General features: G+C 45.6%; 1 protein-coding gene across 1 annotated transcript; it reads left to right on the forward strand.

Annotated features, from left to right (window-relative positions):
• Positions 1-743: 743 nt before the first annotated feature.
• On the forward strand, positions 744-27,804 carry LOC136620994 (cytochrome P450 2K6-like). Its single transcript, XM_066596154.1, has 9 exons — positions 744-962; positions 11,233-11,395; positions 14,308-14,457; positions 17,015-17,175; positions 20,988-21,164; positions 22,784-22,919; positions 24,527-24,711; positions 26,181-26,322; positions 27,110-27,804. The coding sequence occupies exons 1-9, from the start codon at positions 780-782 to the stop codon at positions 27,286-27,288; spliced, it is 1,476 nt and encodes a 491-aa protein (XP_066452251.1). The 5' UTR covers positions 744-779; the 3' UTR covers positions 27,289-27,804.
• The last annotated feature ends 72 nt before the right edge of the window (positions 27,805-27,876 follow it).

Here is a 27,876-nt window from a genome sequence, read left to right on the forward strand (position 1 = left end):
TGTTTGCCTATAATTGTAACTTGTATAACAATCAGACCAATTACTGTTTTGGCAGGGCATCCCCACATATTAATAGGGGGTGTGCAGTCAACCCACAGTGACAGAGGAGAGGAACATTCGACCCCCACTGATCAACTTTTATTACCCATCCTGGGGATAGGTGATAAAGGTGAATCTTGGTTTAACACAATGTGCTCAAATGCAGGAAAGATGAACTTTAGACTGTTGTGTTGCCTTGTATACTTATTTGTCCAACCCAAATGCCAGCATTTGAATGGATTCCAGCAGTTATATACCAGTTATTTGATAAAGGAGTTACATTTCTTTATCCTATTCGTACTGTGATGGTGCAACATTACTGAACCCTCAGTCCTGTAGATGGCTGAGTATCTGGTCAGAGTTCAACTATAACTATCTGATTACACTTCTGGTTTTACACAATGTGAATCAGAACTGGTAATTCAAGCTGACGAGCTGGACCCCGTCTACCTTCCAGTCACAACCTAAGCATTGGGAGGGAATGAAAGAGAAATCTTACTGGGATCATTGCAGGATCTTAGGTAAGAAGAGCAATATGAGATAGATTTTGTTAATGACTTACTAAGTTAGATAATTTAGTCCGTTTATCTGCAGTTCTATGTTGAACCAAATCCTTTGTAGTGGATTCTAGCTAATGATGAACTTAGCTCTATTCCTTTACATACATCAGACGTCGTCTGTTACCTACAGTATGCAATCACGTTTATATCTGTCTTTCCATAGAAACCTTTCCCGGCACCATGGACCTCTCTGATCCCACCACATTGGTTCTGTCTGTCATTCTGTGCTTTTTTGTTGCACTATTTTTCTATGGACGGAAAAGAAGTACTAAATATAATCTTCCCCCCGGACCCAGACCGCTACCCATCATTGGAAATCTGCACATTCTGGACCTGAAGAAACCGTATCAAACACTTCACCAGGTAACCTTCAGATTGTATGACTATTGTTGTTACGCCCTGAACTTCCCGCACTCCACTGTCCCTGCCTACTTGCCTCGGCCCTGGCTAACCCCAGGCGGACAACTGGACGACGGTCCCTACTCTGGCTAGGGACCTGGCGACTACCTAGATGGAAATAACTACCAGGGGACAGAGTGCCTACAAGGAAGGCAGATGGAGATACCAACAGAAAATGCTGAGCACTAGACAAAGCTAGGGAAAGGAAGCTGACAAGCAGACTAGCGAACTGACTGGAGGGAACTGCAGACAGAACTAACTAGTAGCTGACAGAACCAATAACTGGCAGTGAGCTCAGGTCACTGCCAGCCTTATAACTACAAGACTCTGCCTGGGGGCGGAGAGTGGGAGGAGCCAACTCCCCCACTGCTGCATAAGAAAGGTGGAGGAGTGTGGGCGGGACCCTACGGGCAGACCCGCCCACGCCGCCGCACACCGGCCACCCCACGTCGCCGGGAGAGCCCCGACTCCGGAGCTCCAGGATGCTGGAGCCGATGCCGGAGCCGACGCCGGAGCGGCGCGCGCTGACCGCGGGACCCTGCGCCGCCCTGCATGGTAACAATTGTATCCTAAAGGGTTCAGTAGGCAGGAGAATATAATAAGCTGCATACAGTATAGAGAGTAAATAAGGAATTGTCCACTCTATACAATACTATCCCTTTTGACAGAAGGGTCAGATCATAGGAAGCTGATCAGGGGGACCAGCAGATGAAACCCTCAGCAATCAGCTGTAATGTCTAATTGAACCCGATAATAAGTGTTTAATAGAGATGAGCGAGTAACGAACCCCATTGAAGTCAATGGGCGACCCGAGCATTTTTGTATATCGCCTATGCTCGCTAAGGTTTTCATTTGTGAAAATCTGGGAAATTCAAGAAAGTGATGGGAACGACACAGAAACGGATAGGGCAGGCGAGGGGCTACATGTTGGGCTGCATCTCAAGTTCCCAGGTCCCACTATTAAGCCACAATAGCGGCAAGACTGGGCCCCCCCCCCCCCCAACAATTTTTACTTCTGAAAAACCCTCATTAGCAAGGCATACCTTAGCTAAGCACCACACTACCTCCAACAAAGCACTATCACTGCCTGCATGACACTCCGCTGCCACTTCTCCTGGGTTACATGCTGCCCAACTCCCCCGCACGACCCAGTGTCCACAGCGCACACCAAAGTGTCCCTGCGTAGCCTTCAGCTGCACTCATGCCACACACTGGCCTCATAGCCGCACCACCCTCATGTCTATTTATAAGTGTGTCTGCCATGAGGAGGAACCGCAGGCACACACTGCAGAGGGTTGGCATGGCCAGGCAGCGATCCTCTTTAAAAGGGGCGGGGCGATAGCCCACAATGCTGTACAGAAGCAATGAGAAATCTAATCCTGTGCCACCTCTATCAGGAGCTGCACACGTGGGCATAGCAATGGGGAACATTGCCACACGATGCACACCATGTGCCACACACTATTCATTCTGTCAAGGTGTCTGCACGCCCCAGTCAGACTGGGGTTTTTTATAAATAGTCACAGGCAGGTACAACTCCGCAATAGGAATTCCGTGTACACCCACAGCATGGGTGGCTCCCTGGAACCCACCGGTGGTACATAAATATATCCCATTGAATTGCCCATCACAGCTGAGGTAACGTCAAGTTTAATGCAGGTGGGCTTCGTCCCACACTGCATGCCCCAGTCTGACTGGGGTTTTTAATACATAGACACTGGCAGGTACAACTCCCTAGTGTGAAGTCCCTGTGGACCCACGGCATGGGTGGCTCCCTGGAACCCACTGGCAGTACATAAATATATCCAATTGCATTGCCCATCACAGCTGAGGTAACGTCAGGTTTAATGCAGGTGGGCTTTGGCCCACACTGCATGCCCCAGTCAGACTGGGGTTCTTTAGAAGTGGACACAGGCAGTTACAACTCCGTTTGGACCGACAGCATGGGTGGGTCCCAGGAAGCCACCAGCGGTACATAAATATATCCCATTGCAGTGCCCATCACAGCTGAGATAACATCCGATTAAATGCAGGTGGTCTTCGGCCCACACTGCATGCCCCAGTCTGACCGGGGTTTTTAATACATAGACACTGGCAGGTACAAATCCCTAATGTGAAGTCCCTGTGGACCCACAGCATGGCTGGCTCCCTGGAACCCACCGGCGGTACATAAATATATCCCATTGCAGTGCCCTGGACAGCAAAGCTAACGTCAGATTAAATGCAGGTGGTCTTCGGTGGTACATTAATGTATCCCATTGCAGTGCCCTGCTCAGTAGAGCTAACGTCACATACAATACAGGTGTGCTTCGGCCCACAGTGCATGCCCCAGTCAGAGTGGTAATATGTACCTTAACAGTAACCGCGTTGGTGGGAATGTGGTGGCGACTGCGGACCTAGTAGTTGGTTTTCGGAATGCGGCCAGGATTAAGTGGGCCGTGGCGGGGGGATGGTGGGGGGGCTCTCTTGTTGTGTCGGTAAAGGTGAAATTCTTGGACTGCCACCAGACGGACCTATGCAAAGGTATTTGCCAAGAATGTTTTCATTGTTGGAGGAGGAGGGGGATGTTTTTGAGGCACTACGTGTCCTCTCCACGTGTCCGTGGTTATATGCACCTGAACAGTAACCGCGTTGGTTGGAAATGGCCTCGCCTCCATCATGTCTTTGGGAAGCCTCCGTTTCCACACCCCAGTGACATAGCATTAGCAGCGGTATAGGTAGAGCCCAGAATTAGTAACATTTCAGCGGTAGCATTAGGGACAGGCCCCAGTAACATATCACTAGCAGCAGTATAGGGGGAGGACAGTATTAGTTCCATTTCAGTAGTAGTAGCAGTCCAGACAGGCCCCAGTAACAATTCCGAAGCAGCAGTATAGGGGGAGCGCAGTCTTAGTTCCATTTCAGTAGTAGTAGCAGTCAAGACAGGCCCCAGTAACAACTCCGAAGCAGTAGTATAGGGGGAGCACAGTATTAGTTCCATTTCAGTAGTAGTAGCAGTCAAGACAGGCCACAGTAACATTCCCGTTGCAGCAGTTTAGGGAGATAACAGTCTCTTGCACATTTCAGTAGTTGCAGTATAGACAAGGCCCCAGTTACATTTATGTAGCAAAAGTGTAGGCCAACCCCACAAACCTTGCTGTACCATGAGTGCAGGCGAAGCCCATAAAAATTACTAGGATTACACTGTAGGCGAGGGCCCAAAAAAATTGGTGTACCAACAGTACTAATGTACCTCAGAAAAATTGCCCATGCCCAACCAAGAGGGCAGGTGAAACCCATTAATCGCTTTGGTTAATGTGGCTTAATTTGTAACTAGGCCTGGAGGCAGCCCAGTTAAAATAAAAATTGGTTCAGGTGCAAGTTTCAACGCTTTAATGAGAATTGAAACGTATAAACATTGTTTAATAAAGTCATATGACTGAGCCTTGTGGGCCTAAGAAAAATTGCCCATACGGCGTGATTACATGAGGTTTCAGGAGGAGGAGCAGGAGGAGGAGGATGAATATAATACACAGATTGATGAAGCTAAAAGGTCCCCGTTTTTGATGGTGATAGAGAACGATACTTCCATCCGCGGGTGCAGCCTACGTATTGTTTAGGTACCGCTGCTGTCCGCTGGTGGAGAAGAGAAGTCTGGGGAAATCCAGGCTTTGTTCATCTTTATGAGTGTAAGCCTGTCGGCACTGTCGGTTGACAGGCGGGTACGCTTATCCGTGATGATTCCCCCAGCCGCACTAAACACCCTCTCTGACAAGACGCTAGCCGCAGGACAAGCAAGCACCTCCAGGGCATACAGCGCGAGTTCAGGCCACGTGTCCAGCTTCGACACCCAGTAGTTGTAGGGGACAGAGGCGTCACGGAGGACGGTCGTGCGATCGGCTACATAGTCCCTCACCATCCTTTTACAGCGCTCCCGCCGACTCAGCCTTGACTGGGGAGCGGTGACACATTCTTGCTGGGGAGCCATAAAGCTGGCAAAGGCCTTGGAGAGTGTTCCCCTGCCTGCGCTGTACATGCTGCCTGATCTCCGCGCCTCCCCTGCTACCTGGCCCTCGGAACTGCGCCTTCTGCCACTAGCACTGTCGGATGGGAATTTTACCATCAGTTTGTCCGCCAGGGTCCTGTGGTATAGCATCACTCTCGAACCCCTTTCCTCTTCGGGTATGAGAGTGGAAAGGTTCTCCTTATACCGTGGGTCGAGCAGTGTGTACACCCAGTAATCCGTAGTGGCCAGAATGCGTGTAACGCGAGGGTCACGAGAAAGGCATCCTAACATGAAGTCCGCCATGTGTGCCAGGGTACCTGTACGCAACATATGGCTGTCCTCACTAGGAAGATCACTTTCAGGATCCTCCTCCTCCTTCTCCTCCTCCTCAGGCCATACACGCTGAAAGGATGACAGGCAAGCAGCATGGGTACCCTCAGCAGTGGGCCAAGCTGTCTCTTCCCCCTCCTCCTCATCCTCCTTATGCTCCTACTCCTCCTCCTCAATGCGCTGAGATATAGACAGGAGGGTGCTCTGACTATCCAGCAACATACTGTCTTCCCTCGCCTCTGTTTCCGAGCGCAAAGCGTCTGCCTTTATGCTTTGCAGGGAACTTCTCAAGAGGCACAGCAGAGGAATGGTGACGCTAATGATTGCAGCATCGCCGCTCACCATCTGGGTAGACTCTTCAAAGTTTCGAAGGACCTGCCAGATGTCTGCCAACCAGGCCCACTCTTCTGTAAAGAATTGAGGAGGCTGACTCCCAATACGCCGCCCATGTTGGAGTTGGTATTCCACTATAGCTCTACGCTGCTCATAGAGCCTGGCCAACATGTGGAGCATAGAGTTCCACCGAATGGGCACGTCGCACAGCAGTCGGTGCACTGGCAGATTAAACCGATGTTGCAGGGTCCGCAAGGTGGCAGCGTCTGTCTTGGACTTGCGGAAATGTGCGCTGAGCCGGTGCACCTTTCCGAGCAGGTCTGACAAGCGTGGGTAGCTTTTCAGAAAGCGCTGAACCACCAAATTAAAGACGTGGGCCAGGCATGGCATGTGCGTGAGGCTGCCGAGCTGCAGAGCCGCCACCAGGTTACGGCCGTTGTCACACACAACCATGCCCGGTTGGATGCTCAGCGGCGAAAGCCAGCGGTCAGTCTGCTCTGTCAAACCCTGCAGCAGTTCGTGGGCCGTGTGCCTCTTCTCTCCTAAGCTGAGTAGTTTCAGCACGGCCTGCTGGCGCTTGCCCACCGCTGTGCTGCCACCCCGCGCGACACCAACTGGTGGCGAAGTGCTGCTGCTGATACATCTTGATTGCGAGACAGAGGTTGCATAGGAGGAGGAGGGTGGTTTAGTGGAGGAAGCATACACCGCCGCAGATACCAGCACCGAGCTGGGGCCCGCAATTCTGGGGGTGGGTAGGATGTGAGCGTTCCCAGGCTCTGACTCGGTCCCAGCCTCCATCAAATTTACCCAATGTGCCGTCAGGGAGATATAGTGGCCCTGCCCGCCTGTGCTTGTCCACGTGTCCGTTGTTAAGTGGACTTTGGCAGTAACCGCGTTGGTGAGGGCGCGTACAATGTTGCGGGAGATGTGGTCGTGCAGGGCTGGGACGGCACATCGGGAAAAGTAGTGGCGACAGGGAACCGAGTAGCGCGGGGCCGCCGCCGCCATCATGTTTTTGAAAGCCTCCGTTTCCACAAGCCTATACGGCAGCATCTCCAGGCTGATCAATTTGGCTATGTGCACGTTTAACGCTTGAGCATGCGGGTGCGTGGCGGCGTATTTGCGCTTGCGCTCAAACAGTTGCGCTAGCGACGGCTGGACACTGCGCTGAGAGACATTGCTGGATGGGGCCGTGGACAGCGGAGGTGAGGGTGTGGGTGCAGGCCGGGAGACGGTAGTGCCTGTGTCCTGAGAGGGGGGTTGGATCTCAGTGGCAGGTTGGGGCACAGGGGGAGAGGCAGTGGTGCAAACCGGAGGCGGTGAACGGCCTTCATCCCATCTTGTGGGGTGCTTGGCCATCATATGTCTGCGCATGCTGGTGGTGGTGAGGCTGGTGATGGTGGCTCTATGGCTGATCTTGGCGTGACAAAACTTGCACACCACAGTTCGTCGGTCGTCTGCACTCTCAGTGAAAAACTGCCAGACCTTTGAGCACCTCGGCCTCTGCAGGGTGGCATGGAGCGAGGGGGCGCTTTGGGAAACAGTTGGTGGATTATTCGGTCTGGCCCTGCCTCTACCCCTGGCCACCGCACTGCCTCTTCCAACCTGCCCTGCTGCTGCACTTGCCTCCCCCTCTGAAGACCTGTCCTCAGTAGGCTTAGCAAACCAGGTGGGGTCAGTCACCTCATCGTCCAGCTGCTCTTCCTCCAAATCCTCTGTGCGCTCCTCCCTCGGACTTACTGCCCTTACTACTACCTCACTGATAGACAACTGTGTCTCATCGTCATTGTCCTCCTCACTCACTGAAAGCTCTTAAGACAGTTGCCGGAAGTCCCCAGCCTCATCCCCCGGACCCGGAAACTTTCCAAAGGTTGGGCATCGGTCACGACAAACTCCTCCAGTGGGAGAGGAACCATTGCTGCTCATTCTGGGCAGGGGCCCGAGAACAGTTCCTGGGAGTCTGCCTGCTCCTCAGAATGTGTCATTGCAATGGAGTGAGGAGGCTGGGAGGAAGGAGGAGCAGCAGCCAGATTATTCAGAGTTGAAGCAGTGGACAGCGTAGAAGTCTGTGTGGTCGATAGATTGCTGGATGCACTTTCTGCCATCCACGACAGGACCTGCTCACACTGCTCATTTTCTAATAAAGGTCTACCGCGTGGACCCATTAATTGTGAGATGAATCTGGGGACCCCTGAAATTTGCCTCTCTCCTAATCCCGCAGCAGTCGGCTGCGATACACCTGGATCAGCTCGGCCTGTGCCCACACCCTGACTTGGGCCTCCGCGTCCTCGCCCGCGTCCATGTCCTCTAGGCCTACCCGTACCCCTCAGCATGGTGTATTACGAGTAGAGCAGAAACAGAACGCTGTAATTAAATGTGCCGCTTATTGGCCTGTGGTTGGAGGCTGACTTCACTTACGCACAGCAGAGCCAGCAAACAATTTTGCGCACGCCTGCACTGTGACATAGGTGCGTATGACTCAGCTAGTGGAATTCACAGCGCAGAAGCAGTCAAGTGGCCAAAGGCCACTAGTAGGCCCTAAGTATTTTGCTTATATTTTTTAAATGCTGAGCTGGTACAGCAGACAGATACTGTAGGCAGCGTATATTATGTATATTGTTTCCCTCTGGCGGGATGACGGCTGTGATGTAACCGAGACAGCAGAGCCAGCAAACAATTTTGCACACGCCTGCACTGTGACGTAGGTTTGCGTATGACTCAGCTAGTGGAATTCACAGCGCAGAAGCAGTCAAGCCTGCTGTAACGCTTAGCTGCGTATTAATTAGGACTACTACCCCCAGCAGACACGCAGTACACTGAAGACGGTCACAGGCAGCCCAAATATACTATTTTTCTCCAATTTTTTTGAAAAAGCCCACTGCCTATATAGCCTGTATATCTCTTTCCCTGTACCACTGTCCCTGCCTCACCAGTACTGGCCCTATACTCTGTACAATGACTGCAGACTGAGGACGCAATGCTCTGCATGCCCGATATACAAAAAAAAAAAAGTGCAACACTGCTCACAGCAGCCTCAACAGTACTGCACACGGTCAGTTGTGGCCCTCGGAAGGACCGTTGGGGTTCTTGAAGCCTAATATAACTCCTAACGCTGTCCCTATAGCAGCATTAGCAGCACTGTCCCTGATCTATGTCAGAATGCATCTGTGGCGAGCCGCGGGCGGGGCAGATTTAAATACTCCGGTGTCATCTGATCTCCCCAGCCACTCACTGCAGGGGGTGGGATAGGGCTGGAACATAACAGGAGGAAGTTGTAATGCCTTCCATGTCTTTCTATTGGCCAGAAAAGCGCACTAATTTCTCAGAGATGAAAGTGAAAGTAACTCAAACACCGCGTGGTGCTCGTCTCGAGTAACGAGCATCTCGAACACCCTAATACTCGAACGAGTATCAAGCTCGGACGAGTACGCTCGCTCATCTCTAGTGTTTAATTTCCTTGCAGCGCCACCACAGGAGAAATGAAGCATTACACAGTTTTCAGTTAAATGAATGGGCTGTCCATGTGGTACACGTACATGGTAGGTTGTCAGGAATAGGAAACTCTTTATAGCCATTTCTAGGCTCCTTTTACATGTATAGAATTGCCAGTGATAACAAGTGCTGATTAACGAGATTGGTGCTCACCTTCTGGGCCTTCACACAAGCCAATTCAGACTCAATGGGGGGGGGGACCATCGATCATTTCACATCATCGGGTATCGGTGGCGTCATCATCGTCGTCGTAGTCGTCGTCGTCATCATCATTAATCATCCCCCATTCACATTGGAAGATGTGCTGCCAACAATGATAACTTTTTGTGCTTCATAAAACATGTGATCACTTGATGAACAAGAGTTTTGGTTCATCGGCAGTACCTTCACAGGGCAAAATAATTGGGAAGTAGAGCGTTCCTAAGGGCTCCTACACACTTGCGTTTTTTTAACGCTGCAATATCGCTACGTTTTTTTTTTACGTGATTGTCAATGGGACTTTCTAATGTTAAAAAGGCATTACAAATTTATGTGTTTTTAACATTAGAATGTCTCATTGACAATCGCTTAAAAAAAAACACAGTGATATCGCAGTGTTAAAAAAATGCAAGTGGGTAGGAGCCCTTAAGCTGTTCTTCATAAATCATTAGGCCATATAAAATGCCCTTTAGCTATAGCTGTTAGATGAGGGTCCTGGATAGGGATCTCACCCAACCCCCCACCAATTTTCTCAGGTATTTGGCAATGTGATATCTCAATCAGATAAATCTCATGGATTTGAGTCTGTAAGAAAAGATCGGAAGCACCTGGAGGTGTTCAAGTGTTTTTATACATTTTTGGATAGTGGTTACAAAAGTTCTATGTTATATTCAAGAGTAGTAAAAAAAAGAAAGTAGTCAATTTATTTGGCATTGCCATGCCAGCTTGGACTGGCCCACAGGGGAACAGGTGAATTCCCTGGTGGGCCCTAAATCAGGAGTGGTCCCCAGTCCCTTACAGCTGCATCAGTGGCACATACTTCAGTAGAGACAGGGCTGCACACAAATGTTGTCACCTTCCCCTTGAAATGTAAGAAGAATGTGGGGGCCAGGAAAAGTTTGAATGGCAATCAGGTAATATTTGCATGTAATTTTGCTGTGAGACCGCAGAATGAATTTTACTGTTGGTCCCTAGACACCCCAGTCTGACAGACCTCCAGTGGTCATCCATTGTTACTGCTTGTAGCTCCTTTTGCAAATTACATTTATACTATTTTAGTGATTGGCTGTCGGGAGGCCACATGTTGGAGAAGTTTCTGCCACTAGAAAGCCTAATTTTGGCACCGCATAGGAGCAGAGTACACCAGAAGTGATGTGAAGGGAAGAGCAGATGCCAGTGGAGATTCTGTACCAGACCCCTTACATGGCCTGCACACAAGAACCACTATGTAACCTGTGAGCTTTGCGGAAGGATTTGTTGCCCAATGGAGCACCCTTGAACAGATGAAGATTGTATTGCTTGTCTGCTGCCACTTTGTGTCTCATCCTTACTAGAATTAAGAGCAAGAGAAACCCTTTGTGCAATGGAGTCATGATCTAATTAGATTCGAGAACCATGGACTGTTTGTTTTACAAAGAACTGTTACTGATGATTGACCTGTTAATCAAACCTTCAGGAATTAGAGGTCCATTTTGAGTTATACTTGCAACAGACTGTTTGCTTATTGCAAGAATGCATCTTTCAAATGATAGGATGTATAAAGCAGATCCAGAGGCTGATACACTCCTGCAATAGGGATGATTATGCAAGGTATGGCCCAGAATCTGGTCTGTAATTGGTAATACCCACTCCACCACTAGCAGCGTGTTCGAGTCTGGAGTCTTCTGTGGTCACCAGCTCCAAACCGGCATTGTTTAATGAATCTCAATATGCCGATCACCCACACCCTGATAATACCTTTTTTTTTTTTTTTGGAACATTTCACTTAAAACGGAATGTTCTATTCTGAATGTGCTCCACTGCTCGCTAAGAGCTCTGCCAAACGTACTATAAGTTTATGTACGCCATTCCAGCTTTAGACCCCAAATAATAGCTTCACCCCGCTTCACTTTGCAGCTCTCGAAGAAGTATGGACCGGTATACACGATAAAACTTGGAGTAGAGGAAGTTGTTGTACTGTGTGGATACGAGGCAGTGAAAGACGCCCTTGTCAATCATGCTGATGAATTTTCAGGAAGACCAATTGTGCCAATTTTTCATGAAATAACAAAAGGATACGGTAAATATCTTCTTATTGCTTCATTAGTGTTTGTTAAGTTTTAAATTGAACAGATTCCTATAAAACTGATTTCCTTCTGCAAGGCCAGGATCAAAGTTACCTGAAATCCCAGCTGCCTAAGACCATAAATGCAACAGGCAATAGCAACTGCAGCATTTCGGGAGGCTGAGAAGATCCCCCCTCTGTCAACCCATCAGAGCCTGAAAACACAATTACAAGATACTGATGGGTTTGCATGGCAGCCAGACTAACACATGCCTCCAGGTTTGCTAGAGACATCAATCTACTATACTAAGCATTGTAAAGTATTATACAAGCAATCAGAAGATTGCAGCTTCGATTCACCTGGCGGGACAAAATAGAGAATAAAATTGTTTAAATCCCCCCTTTCCCCTACAGTGTAGGCCTTATGCCGCTATTGGAGCTTCATCCAAAAATCGCGACCATCTGAAGCATTGGATTCCAATTTATTCATTCAGATAAGCAATTTTTGGGTGCACAATAACATTGCATCAGGAAAAATAGCACATTGGCGACCGATTTTATACGGCACGTGAAAAGATAGGTCCTGCCCTATCTTTTGCCGAGATACGTTGGCAGCTCCCATAGAGTTCGATTGGAGCTGAAAAAAAGGGCCAGGGATTTTTCCAGTGTCCAACACTGCAAAAAGATTACAGCTGCTTATAGTTAAGCATTTTAAGTAATTCCGAGGATTTCTGTCGACCGAGGGATTTCTGCGCTGCAGCGTATTTTTTCGCTGATACACCACAGCTGGCCATGTGAATGGAGGAGAAAAAGCTAATTAAGATCAGGACTTAATCATGACTATTTGTCTTTCATGCAATTTTTAACGGCATAAGGCCTCCTGCACACTGGCGAGAGCAATATCGGACCAATATCGCTCTTGCAATACATGGGAAGCCCCTGCATGCAAGGCATTTCCATGTCAAAACAGCCTAGCATCCCTGTAGGGGTTCCCTTCATCCCAATGCTTTCAATGGGGCAGCAGTAGTGCCGGCCCCATTGAAAGCAATGGGAGAAGATCGCAATCCTCACCCAATGCTGTGACAGCTGTGGCAGGGGATTCCTTCATCCCCGCTGGGAGTCCCACAGTCACAGCAGTGGCAGAGGAGCACCATCTTCTCCCTATGTTTTCAATGGGCCGGCGCTACTGCTGCAAGCCCCATTGACAACAACTTTAGGCCCCTGAATTTGACAGCATCTAGGGGTTTCACATCCAAGGAATCCCCTGCTGCAGTTGCCACAGCTTTCAATGTGCGATATTGCAAAAAGAATGGTTATGCTGCGATTTTTTTTTTCATGCAGCATCGCTGGAGTGAAAACATCGTGAAATTCATTCGTTTTATAATCATGTGTTTTTACTCTTTCTTGCATCGCACAAAAAACGTATGATTTCTTTGCCAGTGGAAAGGGGCCCTAAAGGGTGAGCATTAAAACGTACACAGTCATGTGAAAGAGGCCTTAGAATGAGAGCTATTCGTTCTGCAAGAAAAAGGACATTGCAGTTTTGGACAAACAGAGCATGTTCTATTTCAAACATGATGTTTTTTTTATCGGTAACACAAACTTGTGTTCAACAAAAGATAGTAAAACAGAAAAACTCTAGATATTTGATAGTGTAATCCTACCACCCACAGCACATAGTTAAGATATTATTTTTATTGCACAGTGCCTGAGCTAGTTTTACCTTGGTGAGTTATTCCTTTATATCTGAAGATCCCAGCTGCTTTTTTCTCAAATAGTCATGTGATCTCAATTCCGAGCAGCTCAGATTTTCTTGGGGTTATGTGTTCAGTTTTTAGTCAGTTTTTCATTCTGTATGATGCTGTTGCATATACCTTACCATGCAAACTATCTATAGGCGCACACAGGCACTTCTATTACAGTTACTGTTGATGATCACACAGTTCCTTTCACATAGTTATAAGAGAGGAGGTCACAGCTCCTCCTGACTGTATACTTATGCCCTGCAGATTATTTAGGTGAATAAAAAGGTAATGCAAATTAAACTTTCCTCCCAGCAGACATAAATAGTATAGCCTGTAGCTAATGTTATGCTGATGCATCATGGGATTGATTTGAAAGTGAAAGTAAAAAATCTCACCTTCACACAGTGGGCTGCAGGGCATGGAAGTGGCTGCAATACACAGAGGGGACTTCCAAAGTGCGAAAGGCAATCAGGTTAGGGAGGCAGGAAGAAAAAAACGTGTTTCTTCCAGAGTGGCCCATCAAAAACGAATAAGTTACAACTCCGATCCCTTGCCAATCCAGCACCACCACTTCCACCCTCACCACTGGGCTCTTTACTTTGATTACAATGGTAAGCTTCTCTCTGACTGCTGCAGCGAATATCGTAGCTAGCTTTAATGGTCTCAAGATGTGTACTGATGAGGAAATCATTGGCAGCAATGGTCACTACAGCCAAAGTAAGGAGGGAAATGATGACAGGACCAACAAGGGACTAGAGCAGTGAGTATGCCAAAGTTTCTAACCATGCACTGCAATCTGCCCATTTTTTCGAAAACTTGGAAGCGCCCTTTAAGGCCTAAAACATGAAGCTGAAAAATTTGGAAATGCCTTTTCCTGTTTATGAACAGCTTCCCTAAACCTACATAATTAAAGATGTTTTCCTGGACTTTTACAAGCTTAAAATGGTGTAAAATAAATGAAAAATATATATTTTCCTACTCCAGCAGCTCTCTTTTCAGAATAGTCCAGAAGAAGCCGGTTGGCGGTCATGTGCCATTCATTGTGCAGATGACCACTCAGCCAGGGTTCAGTGGCCAAGGAAGAAAAATGTTTCCATCTGTGAGAATTTTTGACTATTTAAACTATAGGGAAAATGATGGTCGCCATCTTCTATGTCTATTATTTTTCCCTCATGTCCTCAGGAGTTGTTTTCGCTCACAATGATAACTGGAAAGTGATGAGACGTTTCACTCTTTCGACACTTCGAGATTTTGGAATGGGGAAGGAAACCATTGAAAATAAGATTACTGAAGAAAGTAATTTTTTGGTCCAGAAGTTCAGATCTTATAAAGGTTGGTGAACAGTTCCATGTGGTGCTTATTGAGTTAAACTTACTATACTTAGTAGTAGTAGTAGCATCTAGTGAGACCATTGTATCATGGGGTACAATAGTCCCACCAGAGAAGATAATTCTGAATGTCAACCATCCAGCTAAGGTCTCCATGATCTGCTCCATGGTCATTTTCAAATGGTAATGTCTGATGTCATGTTCCCTGTTATGGTTGATTTCTGTTATTACATGAGTTCCTGCAACTAGTGGATGATCTTCTGGTCTGTCTGTGAAATTTTGTTAGTAGTCTATCAAATCAGTATATTTACTATGCAGTCAACCTAAGAGTTGGATTCATGTACAAGACAATCTCTGAATAAGGTTTGTAGGCTCTTCTCAAAGGAATTGCCCAAAATTAGAAAAAAGAATCTGCTTTCGCTTGAATGGGGAGGAGATGCAATCCCAGGGACATCGTATGGACTAGAGTGGTGTTGCTTCCAAAAACAAACAAAATCTCCCTTTGGACAGGGATGTTAATGAGACCTTTCTAGTACAGGTGACACTATCCAACTGAGCCAAAATTATAGGGACTATTGATGACCCATCCTCAGAAAAGGCCATCAATAATAGATCAGTAGAGGTTCTCTGATGACCAGCTGTTGGCAGGGCCAGTCTGATACTTTTAGCAGCTGCTAAGATGTCGGAAACATGCAGCTCCATTCACAACACTGCAACACAGAAACTCCGTACAGTAGGGCACTGGCCCGGCAAACAAATAATTGCCAGAGTGCACGGATGGCAGACCTCTGCCAATCTACTATTGATGGCCTATGCTGAAAATAAAGTTAAAGCTGAACTACCCCTTCTAGACTGTAATCTTCACCGCAATGGATTATCAGAACTTTTTCTCCACATGCAATTACAATTTAAGAATGCTTTAAGGCACCTTTAGATGAGATGACTCTCAGGCTCATAAGCAGGAGTGATAGTCATTCAAATGAATGAAGGCAGAGTGGGCTGGGGATCGTTCTGGCCTGCCCATCTCCATTCATAGTAAGCAGGAGTCAGTCAAACATTGAGAGTCTCCTGTTTACACGGGCTGACAATAGCTTGTTTTTTGTTCTACTGAAAACCAAGCAACTTTGACAGGTGAACAATTTGTCGCTCACCGCTCTGCCGGTAGACACATGTACATGGGACTATTATCGCTCAAATTTGCTGTTTTCAGCTATAATTCTGGTGTTAATCGCTCTGCGTAAAGGTACCTTTATAAATATGCATCAAACTGTAAAAAAGTGCCAACATCCACTCTTTCAAGGTTTATTACTCTCACTACAGACATTGATGGCATTTCTAATGATGGTGTTGCTATTATATGCCATCAATGTCCAATGAGTAAAGGTCCGACCATGGTGACTCCCAGTCAGAGGTGTAGTTTGAAGCTCATGGGCCCCAAAACCAATCTAGAACAGGGCTCTTGTAATACTGGTGTCGCAGGGACATTTGGGCCTCCTCGGGCATCGGAACCTGGGTTACCTCTGTACCAATGGTGTACTGCTCGGGGTAGCAATTGCGACCCAGCCACTTAGTGAACCGGGGCCCAGGGGCCTCCTGCCATATGCCGTTCCACTGCCGCGGCCTACGGGCCTGCTGTGGGTGGCATTAAAAGAGGGGAGGGCTGTTAGCTGGGAGCTGGCAGCCAATTACAGGCTACAGACCCCCCGGGCGCTCTCTCCTCCCTTCCACTGATAGACCGCAGTTGCGATTGGTCACAACTGCAGTCTATCAGTGCGCCGGTGGTAGCGTGATTGATCTGCCCGGTGATGCACTGACAATTTTGGGAGTCGAAGAGGAGAGCAGAGGAAGAGTACACGCGGTACAACAAGGTATGTACCACATGTTATCTTGTATGTATAGCTGGTATAACTTATACCAGCTGTACATACATAATTATATACAGGCGATATCCAGGTTACACCAGCATGCTCCATAACATTGTATACAGGAAAATGTGCATCTCGTGTATACACTGATAAGGACCATCCTGGCATAAGGCTAACTTCACACGGGCCAGCGCGATATCGGACTGTGATTTGCGGCCCGTTATCGCGCTCGCCAAGATGTGATTTCCCTGCAGATGCAAGGTGTTTTTATATCAAAACCACCTTGCATCACTTCGGGAAAGTAGTGATCCTCCATCGCGGAGTTGTGGAATGTAAATATATGCCAACTGCTTAGATCATGTATGTAAATTGTTTTGCAGCTGTAGGCAGCACGGTTTAGGTATGGGTACGGGTACAGATGAACTATTGCACCCATGCCCGTGAGCCTATAGTTACGACCCTGCTCTGTACCCACTATTGTAGTTATGTCTTTACCTTTGCTGATGGAAAAATTGTTGTGCCAGCAGTGCTAGCCAAAAGGCCATGACACTGGTTCAGCTTTTATCAGAGGCAGCATGCTTGCCTTTTGGCTATCAATGCAACTGGAATTATTCAATACACTAGAAAATGTTGTATTTTACATATATACATACTTCAGATGATGTAATTAACATATTCTGACCCTTGTATTTCCAGGCGAACCCTTTGATAACCATATGGCAATAAATGCTGCTGTGGCCAACATTATAGTCTCCATCTTACTGAGTCATCGATTTCCTTATGAAGATCCCACACTTGTGAAGCTGCTAAAGATTGTTAATGAAAATGCCAAATTATTTGGAGACCCAATGGCTGTGGTGAGCAGCTCAACTCCATGTTATATTTAAAGGGGTTCACTGGGAAAAACTGTAAAACTGATAAATATCCATAGAAGTAACGTAGTAATATAGTATGTAAGGCTGAAAAAATACACATGTCCATCCAGGTCAGCCTATTCCACACCCCTAATGTTGATCCAGGAAAGGCAAAAAAAAACCCAATCAGGTAGAAGCCAATTTTCCCCATTAAAGGGAAAAAGTACCTTCCTGACTCCAATCTAGCAATCAGAATAATACCTGGATCAACAACCCTTTTGAAGTTATTAATGATTATAACATATGATATTGTATCGCTCAAGAAAGGCATCCAGGCCCCTCTTGTAATCTTTTATCGAATTTGCCATAACCATGTCCTCAGGCAGAGAGTTCCATAGCCTCACTGCTCTTACAGTAAAGAACTCCCTTCTATGCCAGTGTAGAAACCTCCTTTCCTCTAGATGTAGAGGGTGCCCCCTTGTCACAGTCCTGGGTATAAATAGCAAAGAATAGACCTATGGCAGCATTTAGAGGTGCAACATGTAGGAGGAGTTTATTATCTCATCATAACACAAATGTAGCGACGTTTCAACCGCAAGGTTATTTTCAAGCTAGATGCTGCCAAAAGGCCTTTTCTTTGCTACTTAGACTTCTTGAAGGGACAAAGGTTTGAATTCCCTCCCCCTTTGGTTATTGCATACCATGGTCCGACCCATAGTGGGTTTTCTACTGGTGCTGCTGGCACAACCTTCTGTATTGTCCCCTGATATACTTATACATAGTTATTAGGTCGCCCCTCAGCCTTCTTTTTTCTAAACTAAATAATCCCAATTTTGATAACCTCTCTGGGTATTGTAGATCACCCATTCTGTTTACTACTTTAATTGCCCGCATTTGTACCCCATCAAGCTCTGATATGTCCTTTTTGAGTAGCAGTGTCCAAAACTGTACACAATATTCCATGTGTGGTCTGACCAGTGACTTGTACGCAGGAAGAACAATGTTCTCATCATGTGCCCCTAGACCTCTTTTGATGCACCCCATGATCCTATTTGCCTTGATAGCAGCTGCCTGACACTGGTTGTCTAGTAAGGCTGCCTGTCCGCGGCCAAGGCAGAATATTGCTAGCGATATTCCGCCGTAGGGGAGCAGGGGAGAGACCTAAAAGGTCTCTGCGCAGGAAATCGTCGAAAATCGCAGCATGCCCAAAACTGCCCCCCTATGGCACCCTATTAGTAACGGTGACTCAATCAGAGTAGGCACTATTTACAATCACCCTCTGCTTTCTATCATTGAGCCAGTTACTTACCCACTTCCATACATTATCGCCCAGACCAAGCATTCTCATTTTATATACCAACTTTTTATGCAGCACAGTATCAAACGCTTTGGAAAAATCTAGACCTTACCTCCTCGTAGAAGCAGATCAGGCTGGTTTGACAGGAGCGACCCCTCATAAGCCCATGCTGATATGGAGTTATACAGCCATTTTCCTTGAGGCACTCCAGGATAACATCTCTTAGAAACCCTTCAAACATTTTAACTACAATAGAAGTAAGACTTACCGGCCTGTAGCTTCCAGGTTCACTTTTGAATATTGGCACCACATTGGCTGTACACTAATCCAGTGGAACAGACCCTGTCACTAGACATATAAGAAACAAAGTCTGTCTGTCACATTCCCTTATTCCCTTAAAACCCGGAGGTCTATGCCATTGACCCAGTGATTTGTCTATTTTAACCTTTTTAAGATGGCTGTGCACTTCTTCCTGGGTTAGCTTGGTGACATTTAGTTGAGAGTTTATCTTATCATTCTGCATCTCATCTGACATTTCATTATCCTCTGTGAATACACTGGAGAAAGACTATGTGAATGATTTGTTTTCTCCTCATCACCCTCTAGATATTTTCCTACATTATTTATTATAGGGCTAATATTTTCAGTATTAATCTTTTTACTATTTATATAGTTGCCGAACAGTTTTGCGTTAGTTTTATTCTCTTTGGCAATTAGTCTATCTATCTTCATCTTTGCTGCTTTTAACATGTCTTCAGAGCCCGAAGGCCTTTTTACAATGGATCACTGCCAGGCGCAAAAACGATAGTTGTTGAGATAAAGGCAGAGCTGGCTGGGTATCGTTGTGGCCTACTTGCCTTCATTCACTTTTAACAGGTAGTTGTTCAAACAGTGAGCAATTCCTGTTTACACAGAGGAAGAATCTGCTCAGCAGTAGTTCCTTTTCAGTGAGCTGAAATGGAATGACTAGCAAAAACTCAGCAACTTCATGCTCAGTGCCTTCTCTCCTGAGATATATACACGGGCTGACAGTTGCCTAAAATAACTAATTTAAGCGATTATTCGGGCAACTCATGGCCCGGGATAAGGTAGCTTTTGGGACTTATCACATGGCATGGAATATTCCACAACAGTGTTGCGGAATATGCCATCCCTGAATTTTGCATGAAAATCTGCACTGCTAACTGCAGATTTTGATGCAGAATTGTCAGCAGGATTCTGCTATTTTAACCCTTTCCAATCTAGTGTCTGACGTCTTTCAACATTCTGATTGAAGCCTCTACAGCTCTGATGTCAGAACACGTTGGCAGGGTATTCTTACTGTTGTCAAGGGCCTATCCAGCATGTCTCATTCTGCAGTACTGCCTCTAGCCAGCAGATGAGGCCATTGTAAAATGGTAGAAAGAGAAAGCCCCCTAGGAAACCCTGAATCCAAAATTGGACTGCAAAGTGTTAAATTCTACACCAAAATCTGTACATTGGCAGTACAGATTTTGGGGCTGAACATTCCACAGGAGGGCACATTCCGCAACACTGTTGTTGAATATTCTGTTTCGTGTGAACAGTCCCTTACGCTCTTCAACAATCTGCAGAAAGAAGTTGCAGCTGTTATTGTTGAAGCATCACATCCACCTTGATGAGAGTTCTTAATACAGTGCCACTCTTATCAAAGTGGATATATATGGTATTGTAGCGTAGCTACATTTACTTGAAAAATGCCGTGCTGTAAAACCAGACACAAACCAATCACTGCTGAATAGTGAGTTTTCCTAGGGATCGGATGACCACATATTGATGGCGATACAGGTTGAATTTATTTTGTTCACTTGGACCTCACCCTCATGTGAATGGAGGGTTTCCTAGGAATTGGACCCTCACAAGTCGCACATTGAAGACCATATTGTGACCCCTTAGATGCCACAGTACACTGCAGCATCTAAGTCATCAAAACAAAGGGAAGGGGCTTCGCTTATCATGACATCACCAGCAATCCTGTGACACAATCCCAAGGGCTGACAGTTAAATATTGCAGCAAGAAGAATAAGAAAGGTCCCTGTAGCTGATATATTAGGCTGTGGCTTAGGCATAGCCTAATAGGTAAATATTTCTGTGATGGTCATTGTCCATGACTAATGGTGCCTCCTACCTCTCTCTGCTGCTGTTTACCTGAATCCTATGCCTTCCTGTATGCAGTGCAGAAGTCCATATAATTCCTTCTGCTCCTGCCTGGACCTGTTGGGTGCATGTGCAACCCACATCTGAAAGGGTCAGCGCAAGTACCCAGATTTCCTTCCCCCAGCCTATCCAAACCCAACACAGACAGACAACTATGTACAAGAATTGCACAGAGTCTACAGCAGAAAAATAGTAGGAATTTGTTTTAATGATGACTATTTAGACATTTATTTTGCAATTAGGAAGAAAAAGGAACAATAAAATAAATTCAGTACAAATGTGTCCTTCGTCTTTAAGCTTTTAAGCTCTTTTACATCCATTCATGTTATTTTTTTCACTGCAGTTATATAACACATTTCCATCTGTGATGCGCTGGTGTTCCACAATTAAAAAAAAGCTGGCCAAGAATATGAATGTATTGCATGACTTTAACCGAGAGACCTTCACCAACCAGAGGAAAGAACTGGATGTAAATGACCAGAGGAATCTTATCGACTCATTCCTGGTGAAACAACAAGAGGTACTGAAACATTAATTCCACTGAGCAGAGATGAGTTTCCAATTTGGGACAACTCTTGGTGACATGCATAAATCTGCCAGCATGTGTGATAAATGCGGCCAGATAAACTAAGACTGAGATGAGCATTAGCAGGATAAACTACATGAGGCTCTGTGCTAATGGACCAGCTCCCCCAAATAGTTTCACCAGAACTCTGGCGTCATCAGGGGTATAGGGTCCCACGATATGCATGCGACTCGTGAGATTTTGTAGCCCATGTTTCCCTATGGAACCTTCCTCTCTGTTGCATTGCACGAAAACGCGATTTAACTTTGACAGTAGGAAATCCTACTGTCAAACCCATAAGCTAAGCCCTAGCTGCAGGGAAAAATTTTAAAAAAAAGTATATATCACATTAGAAGCGCTCTCAGCCCATCCGCATCTTCTTCCCCGTCCCCAACACTATTCTTCTTCATCTCTTCTGGCCGGGGATTGAAAAATCCCCGCCTCTTGGAAGCGCTGCCTCTGATTGGCTGACGCTTAGTGAACCAATCACAGCCATTCATCAAACTCTGGCTCTGATTGGCTAAGCGTCAGCAAATCACAGCCAGTGCTTCCAAGAGGCGGGGATTTTTTAATCTCCGGCCAGTAGAGATGAAGAATAGTGCCAGGGACTTTGTAGCACAACAAAAACGTGGTATCAGCTCGAGCAATATAGCTGCGATTTTCTCGCGGCAATGCTGTGTCACGGCATTGTGTTCTGCATACACACCGCCTGCGCAGTCCCACAGAGAACCACAGCAGGACTTTACAAATAAGTGGGAAGATTTAACCAATCTGCCGGCAACTTCCCGCTTCTTTTTTTGAACTCCTGCACTGTTTACACGTTGCCACAGAGACTATCGGCTTGTCAGAAGCCGGCCGATGGTCCCCGTGGCAGGGAGAGCTGGGGATTGTCTGTCAGATGATAACCGGGCACCCTTTACATGCCGTGGTCTGTGCGACCGCAGATTAAAGGGCTGACAGAGGGATGGGGCTCTGTCACCATCGGACCCTCCATAATGTGATCAGGGGGTCCTGATTGGTCTCTGTGGCACCCAGAGGCTTGAATATAGCCTCTGGGTCTGCCAGGTAAATTAGGCTATGACGTCTGAGACTCTATCTCCATTTACTTTCTCCATTCACTTTGTAAAAAATTAAAAACAAAATTACACATGTGGAATCTCTGCATTCGTAATGACCCAGAAAGGGAATTTAGTACATTATTTAATCTGCAGGGTGCACGGCATGGTAAAAAAAATTTAAAACGTGGAGAAAATAGCTAATTTAGCCTATCCCACCATACAAAAAACTGAATAGAAAGTGGTAAAAATGCTGCACAGATCAACAAATGGTACTAATAAAAAGTACAACTAATCCCACAAAATAAAAACCCTTACATAAAAAAGTGGCTATTTGGTGTATATTTTCATGGAAGTCGACATTCAAATAGTTAGATAATATCGCTTAATACTGCTCTAAAGGACAACACTAAGCATCATGCAATATGATATGAGGTTTCTACATTGGCTTATTACACGAGGACATTCCATCTTATTACTACGACACTAATGTGCTTGTGATATATTTTTATATTTTAGGAAAAACCTCAATTATACTTCAGCAATGAAAACCTAACAGAACTTGTTACAGACCTCTTTGCGGCTGGCATGGAAACGACCTCCACCACCCTGAGATGGGGTCTTCTACTGATGATGAAATATCCAGAAATCCAAAGTAAGAGACTGTATATTGTGCATATATACTACATTACACGGTGCACCATGTGACCAAAGGCCAGAATGGAGGTTTAAATTAAATGTAATCAATACTGATGACACAACTTTTTACTATTGTTAAAACACATGGATATGGGTGTCAGTTTAAGGTAACTTTACATGGGACGATGACTGCTGAATAATTCATAGAGACACCAAACTTGGACAATAGTCATCCCATGTACAACAGGGTACTGAATGAGAAATCGCTCACCTGTCAGGTTTACTTGGTTTTTAGCTCACCTAAAATCCAAGCGACTATCAGCCTGTGTTACCTATGAATGACTCTCTGTTTACACTGAACAGAGGCAGACGGGCCGAATGATTTCTAGCCCACTTCACCTTCATTCTCTAAACAACTATCGTTCCATTGTGAAAGCACAGGAGCGATAGTCGATGGGATGGCTGTTGGGTTCCAATGGCAGCTTTACCTAAAGGGGACTAGTCTTATGTAAATAAAGCTGCAGAGGTCTACTAATCACTTGCTTCAGATAAATCCCATTGAAAGAGGAAGAATTGGAAAATGGTGTATATGTGTTGTGGCAAGTGGGGGTTACTTGCCCAGGATCTCTCGCTTATTCTTCCCTGCCCAGGGGTGGTAGCACCGCAATGACCTCCAGAACACAGATTAAAGTCCAAATCCTGGTTCCTCCAGCGTTTAATTCAACAGCAGCACAGAAAAGGTATTCAGCACATAAATACAGTCCAGCATATCACATGTAACTTCGCACTGTTGTACATCACAGTGCACACAGCAACGCATACCGATTCTTTCAGCGTACCTTCCAGGAAGGTGATTTCGCCCTAACACGTGATGAGCGAGGGGCCGACTACCCCCTGTCTGCTCTGTACTTCCAGGTCCCTCACAGACCAGCACCAGGTCTGCATAGACCCTTGGGCTTCATGTTCCACAGGCCTCACAGGACCCTGAGCTTGTGAGGGAGGCATACCCTTCCAGGTGCAGGTTAATTAAACAAACTCAGTAACTGCGCTCAGAAGCCCCCTATCAGCCACTCTTGCTACTGCAATACCACGGTGTCCAAAGGAGCAGTTACTCTAAGATGACTTTTTCTATTTATGGTAACATTGCAGTTTACCAAAACAGTCAACGTTGATTTTTGACTATGGAAAAAAAATCATGAGTGAATTGTGACAATGGCAAGACGTTTGACCATTGGGAAATATTAAGGTTGCATGATGTTTGCCTTAATCTGCAATTTTATTATGACCCAATTCCCAGGCCTCTCTCTAGCAAAGTCAGAATCCTACTGTACACTGATGAAGGGCAAAAACCTTGAAACAGCTGTATGTGCATGGGCTATGACTTTGCTTTCAATTCCTGGTCATTGTTGCAAGGCTTGTATCAAGAGTCTAACATTGACTTAAGGTATTGCTGCCTTCCAATAGTTGGCACTGTGGAGGTATTGTTTCATCTCCCTTATGTGTTTATTATGACTGTCACATGATCAGAGTTGGAGAAGAACTCCAGACTAAATGTTATCAAACTAGATGACAAAACCTTTTACTTTTTTAATGTGCTTATGGATTTTTTTTTGTTGGCCATAGGAAAAGTCCAAAGTGAGATTGAGAAAGTTATTGGGTCGGCTGAGCCCCAATTGATTCATCGTAAGCATATGCCATATACTGATGCCGTCATCCATGAGATTCAGCGTTTTGGAAACATTATTCCAACCAACCTCCCACATGCTACTACTCAAGATGTTAACTTCAGGGGATATCTTTTACCCAAAGTAAGTAAAAATGAAACTTTATGCCTTCTATAGGTTCATAACTCCAGCTGCTTCTCGGGCAGTATACATTGCCTCATGGAAGCACAACTTATAAGATCATAGAATCATAGAACGGTAGAGTGAGAAGGGACGTCCAGGATCATCTGGTCCAACCCCCTGCTCAGTGCAGGATTCACTAAATCATCCCAGACAGATATTTGCCTAGCCTTTGTTTGAACACTTCCATTAAAGGAGAACTCATCACCTCCCATGGTAACCTGTTCCACGCATTGATCACCCTCACTGCCAGAAAGTTTTTTCTAATATCTAATTTGTGTCTCCTCCCTTTCATTTTCATCCCATTGCTTCTAGTCTTTCCTTGTGCAGATGAGAATAGAGCTGATCCCCCTGCACTGTGACAGCCCTTCAGATATTTGTAGACAGTGCTGTCACAAAGATCCCATAGTCCAGCCCATGCACTGCTTTATGGTTTCATACATATAGATTGAATGGTCACTTTACTAGAGGCACCTATTTAGCAGCACGATGGACCTCTTTTGGCTTCCAAAACCGCAAAAATTCATCGTGGTATCAACCAGGTGTCTGACAATGCAGGGTGTGCCAAGAAAACCATCACTCTACCTCCATCAGCCTGAACTATTGACACGTGTGAGGATGGTTGTCAGAACAGTGAATGTGAACCCACAGTGCCACTAAATCAATTTTGGGATTAGGGCTAACTCTGGGAACACCATCGGGGTCCCCTGACATTCATGCTTTATCTCCACCAGTCTTCACTGCGGGGAATTCCAGACTGCTACTCCAGATGTAGTATTGGTTATGTGTCAAACTGTCAAGGGTCGGAGCTACCATCCGCCGTCCCCCGCCCCCCACTGCCCCCCCGAACCTGCTTGGACCAGTAAGCAGTTACTCGAGAAGAGCGATGCTCGTTCAAGTAACTGCTTTATCCAAACTTGCTCGCTCATCTCTAGTTATAACCCATCTGTGCTACGGTACAATGAGTTGTTTATGTCCGCAGGATCCACTTTTGCTTCAACTTTCTCCTTGATGACACTATTCTCTTTTTTCACACCACTGTACTGGAAAATCCTACAAGTTTGATAGTGAAGTCCTGATCCCAGCAAGTCTAGCACAGTTGACCAGGCTTTGTTGGAGTTGCTCAAATCACTAGATATTCCCATTCTTGCGAGTACTCACACTGAAACTGATCTACATAATACTTTCTCATTTAATTTTATGCTGCAGTATGTGGTCACATGACTAATTTTTCATACAGGGATCACCAACTATAAAATGGCAAGATTTGAAAGTGGCTATTCAGGGTAGAATTGCCATGAACTTGTTTTCCTCTGATCTGTGCACTTGAAGAGTCTGGTATTGAAATGTAGTTATGTATTGCCTTCCTGTTAGTGATAAACTAATCAATAGTCAATTGTAAATATGACCTGTGTAAATGTTCAAATCTCTAGGGAACACATGTGATTCCGCTTCTGACTTCTGTACTTTATGACAAGGAACACTTTGTAAAAGCTGATGAGTTTCACCCAGAACACTTCCTGGATTCCAGTGGAAATTTTTTAAGAAAAGAAGCATTCATGCCCTTTTCAGCTGGTGAGTAATCTTCTCAGATGTCCTCTTTGGTTAAGTAAGAAGTAGAGATGAGTAAACCTCCACCAAATTGAAATCTGTAATGATAATCCAATGCATCAAACTCTAGGACCCAGTTACTTTAATAGTGCATTTAGGGCCATGGACAATTCCAAAAACAATGGAGCACCCCCATTATTTGTTACCCCCAAAGGTAAATAGAAGTACCACAAGGAGTGTCAAGGCTGGTTCCAGTGACCAAGGCTCCCACTGTATAAGATTTATCAAGGGTGACTCCAATGCATCACTGAGAACATTAGGTTTATTGATGGAACAATTTTAATAATAAGTAGCACACTGACTTTTCATAAATCCCCAATACATGACTTGTTGGGGCACGGCTACTTTATCCAAAGGACCAAAGATGCAGAAGATTCCCAGTCCTGTCCAGGAGCATCTGAGGCAGGCACTGTGGGGGTACATCAGGGACTCAGGTGGGAGCATCTCTGGCAGATATACTTGGAGGTCATCTAAGGAACTGTATGGGGATATCTGTATCTGACACTGAGTGGCTTCTCTGTGGCACCCAACGTGGGGTGCAAGGAGAGGATGAGTGCACCTTTTTTCAATTTATGAATGTTGGGGGGAAATAAAAATGTCCTGATAGGGTTGACCAATTTATGATATTGTAGCACTGAGACCATAAATGTGTTAAAGCAGCCCAGCTGGGGGTATACAGCAGTTTATGATTTTTTCTTCCCTTTAATAATGCCAATTTGCATTCTTTACCCAATTTATTCCATTACTGTAGGCAAGAGAAGTTGTGCCGGAGAGAACTTGGCAAAAATGGAGCTCTTTATTTTCTTTACAAGACTGCTGCAAAACTTCACATTTCAGGCTCATCCTGGGGCTACATTAGACCTGACTGCTTCTGGTGCATTCACCTCTGAACCATTGACCCATGAGATATGTGCTATACCTCGTGTGTGACCGATGAGTGTCACCAGTATTTGACCGACTTGTGAATAAATTTGCATCGACATCCCCTCTATGAAAGAGATCGCAGCAAAATGACTAATGAACAATCATCACTCTGTGTAAAAGTAAACAAATGACTGCCCTTTGTAGGCCTCAAGGACTTTTCTGAGTGACTATTTGAAGGATAGTTGCTCCGTGTAAAGGTACCTTAAAGGCAGCTATCCATTACCTGAAACTGAAGAGATGTTGGGTGATGCAAAAAAGGGTCATTTTACACGTCATGAGAAATCGCTGGAATGACAGAACGATGACAGTCATTTGCTTTAAAATGCCATCAGTTTACATACACAAATGATTGTTTACATTTTTTCATTATTTCCTCATTCGCTCAATCATTTTGATAACTGAACAATCGCCTTTTATCTGTAAGGACTTGCAAATGAATGAACAATGATTTTTATGCCTACATAAAATGAATGATGAACGATTACCGTTCGGTCTTTGCATGATTGAAATATTTTTTTGAATGTCAATCATTCCGTGTGAAACAGCCCTAAAGGTCCTTTTACATGGGAAGAATGTCGGGCAAACGATGCCAGA

This window comes from Eleutherodactylus coqui, chromosome 1, assembly GCF_035609145.1.
Source record: "Eleutherodactylus coqui strain aEleCoq1 chromosome 1, aEleCoq1.hap1, whole genome shotgun sequence".
Taxonomy (NCBI): Eukaryota; Metazoa; Chordata; class Amphibia; order Anura; family Eleutherodactylidae; genus Eleutherodactylus; species Eleutherodactylus coqui.